Source organism: Pygoscelis adeliae, unplaced genomic scaffold, assembly GCF_000699105.1.
Source record: "Pygoscelis adeliae isolate BGI_AS28 unplaced genomic scaffold, ASM69910v1 Scaffold632, whole genome shotgun sequence".
NCBI classification, from domain to species: Eukaryota; Metazoa; Chordata; class Aves; order Sphenisciformes; family Spheniscidae; genus Pygoscelis; species Pygoscelis adeliae.
The window spans coordinates 353,565-359,564 of NW_008824227.1; the positions used below are offsets into that span (position 1 = coordinate 353,565).

General features: G+C 38.0%; 1 protein-coding gene across 1 annotated transcript in view; it reads right to left on the reverse strand.

Annotated features, from left to right (window-relative positions):
• Positions 1–4,449, reverse strand: part of MYOF (myoferlin) — a 71,232-nt gene extending 66,783 nt beyond the window's left edge. Inside the window, exon 1 of the mRNA XM_009334805.1 lies at positions 4,362–4,449. Coding sequence (XP_009333080.1) covers positions 4,362–4,449 — 88 coding nt within the window. The remainder of the gene's footprint in view (positions 1–4,361) is intronic.
• Positions 4,450–6,000: the final 1,551 nt, after the last annotated feature.

A 6,000-nucleotide genomic window follows, 5' to 3' on the forward strand; every position in this document is an offset into this window, starting at 1 on the left:
GTCCTGTGATCCCTGCCTAAGCTCAAATGTAACTCTGTAAGGTAAGGAAAGCCCTGGCTTGAATGACAGTCAAGACAATTCTTGACAAGGACTAAAATTTTCCACTCTGGACTACCTATTTTCATAAAAACAAGAGTAAGATTTATGATTCTACTGACAATATGCATACTCTAGATTATACTAAGAAAAAAACTTCGTGTGTTATGCATTTGTGTGAAAGTTGGATGAAAAACACTGGGAAACACAGCTTACATTGGGTTTTAGTTGTAATTTTAGTCAGTCTGAGTGTAGCATTCACATTCCTCAAGCATGTATTTTGCAGGTATTTTCTTCACTTTACTGACTTTCTTTTTATTACACTTTTTATTCTTTTAATGCACAGGGGGTTTTTTGTTTGGGTTTTTTTTTTAAAACTGTTGGCAAAGACCTTTCTTCTTCCACCAAAAATAATCTTTGCCAAGCAGGGTAAGATGGACTGCCCAGTTATTCCAGGAGCTCACATAAGTTTCAGGTCCTCAGGCTGCCTTCCCCTACTGGTAATGAATCCAGCTACAGCAGTCAAGACTGTAAACCACATCAGGATAAACTGTAAGATAGGGCAGTCATCATTTTTAGTTTGGCCCTACCAAGAAATAAGAGTAAGAAATGATAATGGATACAGGTAGGACACCCTATATATTTGTTTCTTTAACAACTAACTACAATAACCTTGGTACTGTAGAAGAAATCATTATTTGCTTTATCTTGATAGAGGCATTATACTACCACATTGTTTAATATTCTCAATTGGAAATGAATGTAATAAGAACTTAGTGATAGTCAATGAGATGACACAGTGTTCAAAAAAATTCATTCAAGATGCGCTGTTTAAATAATAACTGTTCCATCATTTGAAAGATAATTACAGTACTGCAAAACAACCAATGCTTACATCTTAATTTTTTTCTTCTATTATAACTAGTATTTTTATCAATTTCAGCAGGTGGGGAATAGCAGAAGCAAACGTTATCTTTTAGAACGGTCTTAAGTCTAAGATTCAAAACAGAATCACATTTCAGTTCACTAAGTTTTCCATAAAACTTTTGTGAATGAAGAATTAAGATTGCATGGTGGTAGCAACTGCAGGATCAAACAGGCAGACCTCCAAAACCCAGGAAATTAAAGATAGGGTAATTTAATTCTCTGCAAAACAGAAAGCATAAATTTAGTGAATAATTAATACCCTTTTCTTTTACACACTGAAATATAAACTAACATAGCTATGTACTACTGCAGGCCTGCTGGAAAGCTCTTAGATTAAGCACAAATGGAAAAAGAAATTTTATTCAAGTTGGCCCAATCAAACGGAATGCCATTTCACATCAGTTCTTAATGCATAAAGCTGAATGAGGCAGTCAAAAGGAATGATCAAAACACTAAATATGTCCTAGTATTGACTGCACATATAAGGAATTGTGTCAATTTTTACACACAAAGACAAGAATCTGACACGTTTTTCTCCAGTTTGGTATATCTGATAAACCAAAAGAATTGTGCTGGTTTAATCATTACCACTTAGTGTCACTTCAGCAAATGACAACAGTTTTTCATATTAATTTGACTAATAATTTGTCTCACGTAGAGTGACAACAGAATTCTGCATTAACAGCACCCAGTTCCAGACGGCAATACTCGTTTACTCTCAGGGTGTAATTCTCTTTGAACAGTGAGTTGTTCTTAAAGTAAATAAACGAAAAGTTCCATCCCACTGGACTGAACATAAATGTGTAAAAAAAAAGTCAAATGCTTGCACAAAACCCCTCTATTGTAAATAAGCCATCACAACAGAAACAGCTGCCTATTTCCTCCTAATATGTACCAGTCATTGTATTAATTGTACTGACTGTATAGTCTATAACTAGCTTAGTTATACAAATCTGATGAAGTCTATTCTATACATAGATGAAACTCTACTAACGTGTGTGTTAACATAAAAAGTGTTTGCAGAATCACTTACATACTAATTGTTGTAGGATCATGGCTTTTTTCTTCACAGCATAGCCATAAAGGTCTAATCCTGAGAGATACTGTGTATTTTCATTGAAGTCTTACAATTACTGAACCTGACATCAGCAAAGGCTATGTAAATTAAAGTTTGAAAAGGCTAACGAACAAAACACTGTTTAATGAAACGTCAACTTCCACAGCAATTTTCTGTCAAATGAGTGCTGTTCTCCAAGACTTCTCCAACAATGCTCCAGAGTCAAACAAGAACATGAAAATGTACTGCAGGGCTACAGCCAAAGTCCCGCAAATGCCCGAGTTTTTCCCAAAACAAACTCCCAATTGTGTTTTGTATGTCCCCCAGGAGCTATGGTGGGTATGTACTACTGTTAAAGACTGCTGCCCTTTGACATACACCTTCCCCAAAATAAGACTGGTTTCCTATCTCTACACACTAACAGCATGAGGGGGAACACGCTGTATATAGAAAACACCTATAAACATAAACAGCCAGAAGTTTTTCATACTTCAGGTATGATCCCTACGCCCTTGCACCTGGCCACCAGGTACTCCACCTACAAACTAAATCAGAGCTGCTCAATAGCTGGCAAAAGCCTGGTATTTTCTGGCCCCCTTGAATCACTCTGGACAGAAAGCAAAAAATCATACTGTTGGTAAGTAGTAAAACCACATAAAAAGAAGTGGCAGGTATAATGAGAAATTAAATATCCTACTAAAAAACTGTCACAATTATATAGTTGTATTTAAGACAATGATTAAGCATGTTTGTGAACATTAAAAATCCCAGTTATAGCACATAAAGGATAAACATAAACTCATTCCTTGAATGTCTGTTGCCCAATTCCTGCGTTCGGATAACTGAAGGCCTGAGAAACAAATCCAGCAATGCAGGAGAAAAAAAAAAAAAAAGAAATCTGTAACTTATGTTTACTAGGTAAAACTTAATTGCATTAGAGCACACAGTAGGAACAAAAGATTACAGGGAGGAATTAAACTGACACTCAAAGCATAAAGAAGCAAAGGCATAAACCAACTCTGGATTATGAAACTGCAGGAACAGAGCTAACAGAAAGGCAAAACTGTGACAGGAAAGCAAAGAGAAAGACAAGAAACTGAAAAGAAAATATGAATGCTTAAGAAGCAGTAGAAACAAATGGAACAAACCAGAGAAATTACAGTATACCAGTAACAGCACTTTTTGCAGGGCAAATAAAATATTTTAAGAATTAGGAAGTTCCAAAAGCTACTGAGACAGACTCAGCCACTTGCCCTAACACACAGGGGGGGTGAAAAAACAAACTTGAAAGAGAGGAGGAAAAGAAAGGAAATGGAATCTTTCTGATGGTGAAATAAAGTATCCGAAAACTTTTTATTTTGGAAGTTAAGACACTGGACATGCACTGCCTTGTCCTTTTCCAGCCTCCAGCAAAATGTCATGATTTCAGATTTGGTTTCTAAAGGTGACAAACCCCCGCAATGATTTTTCATAGTTTAGGAAATACCATTTCCATTTCAGTGCACAGTTAGGAAACCAGGTCACCAGGAATTAAGATGACCGTTTGTCACAGTTTGGTTTAACGTATTACATGATCCAAAATTGCTTGGAGGTTTCTGCACCTTAGAGATAAACCAATACTTGAAATCAAGTTCCTTTAGTCTAGCCAAGTGAGGAAATGATGGCAACACGTAAAATACACTGTAAAATATAATTAGCTTTACATACAAATGCTAGTTTTATCACACTGTTGTATTCTTCTCCCATACGCATCTGATGAGCAATGCAAGTGTAATATGTGGTTTCCTTCCTAAATCTTTATTTTAAATTGAATAATCTCAACAGGCAAAATTTTAAAGTGCAATTCAGTTTGTAAAAAACAAAACAAAACAAAACACCTTCAGTAATGGTACTACTGTTTTTCAACATGCTGGTAATAACAATAAACCAGTCACAATAAAAATTGGTGTAACAGTGAGCAGTGGCTGTGCAAAGTAATCGAGACAGAGGAATGATTTTTTCAGATAGAAAACAACAAGGTAATCTTCAATACCAGAATTAGAAGTGGATTTCTCTGTGCAGTTAGATTTGGGTTTTTAAAGCAAAGGGCTAAGCCTTTGCAAAAGCTTGTAAAACGTGGATCCTGAAACAGAAGCACTGCTGGCCAGAAAAGACCAAGGCACTCCACCCAGTTCAAACTTCATTCAGGTAACTCCTGTCTCTCTATTTAAAAAGTCTTCCCTAAAGTTACATCAGATATAACTTCAGGAAAACACATTTTCACAGATTTTCAAATACTTACATAGGGCACTATCCTTCAGAAAAGCTCCTCACTGAGTACATTTATGACAGCTTTCCTTACCTTTAAAAATAACAGAAACAATAGGATCTGGTTTCCCAAACTTGGTTTTAGGGATGTTGGTAGCAGATTCCACAATCACTCGAAGCATTGTTTCCAGTCTTGACTAAACGTCGATTGTTACCAAAGAAATTCAAGGAAGTCTTAAGTTTCAAACTCCTTAACTTCTGGACTGAAATGCTAGCAGGAAGAGGAGGCAGGGAATAGCTGGTTTACAGTAAAGAAGGTCTATGGGTGGATCTATGACAGACTAGCTACTGAAGGCTATGAAAAAAAAAAGTACCTGTAAATTGACACCAAGTTCTGTGTTGCTGCACAAAAAGAGCTCTCGCTAGTGAAATCCAGTAACAGAAAGGGCACTGTGTAAAAACGAGTGCAGATTTTTTTTGTTGCTTTTATTCTTAAACTGTGTGATTAAGTCTCTCGTAAGTAACCAAGGCAAGAATAAGCATAAGCAACATAAACATTAAGCACAACTCCAGTACTCAAGATAGATCACATCTGCCTCTTGGTATACCAAGGTATTAAATTTCACAATAGCTTACATTTTTTTTCCTCTTAATTTTTAGAACTGCATTGTTTTTAAATGGTTTTAGCTTGCCTCAGTGTCAGTATATACTCACAAATACCTTCGGTCTTCAAAAATAATTTACGTGCTCCCCCTTCAGTTGTGCTCTGGAACAACTACGTTTCACACAGAATAAATACTACAGGTTCCGCATGTAACACGCTGAACTTAGTAGATCTCCTGAAAAATTATTAAAATATATATGCATAAGTAAAAATAAAGAATATTTAAGGAAATATGAGCAAAAAAAGTGAAAATACCCTCTGTATTGTCTAGAGGCCTATAAATATTTTGTCTTAACATAAATACATGCAGTAGATGCCACTAAAATGAATCTCGGTAAAATTTACATGATAAGTAAAAAGAACTCTTTGCTCTAAGCTACCCCATGTTCAGCTTTACAGCAGTTTTTCTCAGCTGCGGACCAGATGTAAAAAACCAAGTGGTGCATAGTACCACTGCAAAGTATGTTTTGAAGTAGAGATGAGACGGGAAGCCAGCAAGATGGAGCAAAATGAGTCATATGTAGACAAAGTTCCACCGAGTTTTTACATGGTCGCATGAGAACTATCCTAGCTTACTACTTTTCAAGCCAAGATGGACCTTGCTTCCTTTCTAAAATGATTAGATTTTGGGTAGCTGAGGAAGAGGATTTCTGGGGAAGAAAAGGTAAACTAAAGCCAACACGTTCAGGAAGGAACGAGGATAAAGACACGTAAGACACAGCCCTAAGAGGACCCAGAAGACTTGGCTGAAGCATCACGGTGGGTCGTTTCACCCTCGCCCATCCCGGTCCCGGACAAGCCCCCCAGCCGGCACACGGCCAGAGCCGCAGGCCAGCCTTGCTGCCCCAGGCAGCCGGCAGCCCCGGCCCCTTCTGCCCCAACAGCGAGCGAACCAGAGCCTCGTGCAGGGCGGGGAGAGCCACCCGCCGGGAAGCAACCTGAGGGGGCGCCCACCTGCCACCGCCCCTCCTACAACCGCGCTTTAACAACGAAACAGAAATCCCCTCGAAGGGAAAATTACTTATGGCCTCGCAGAGGGGAAACCAGCACCGCCCCAGCCCGCTCAGAA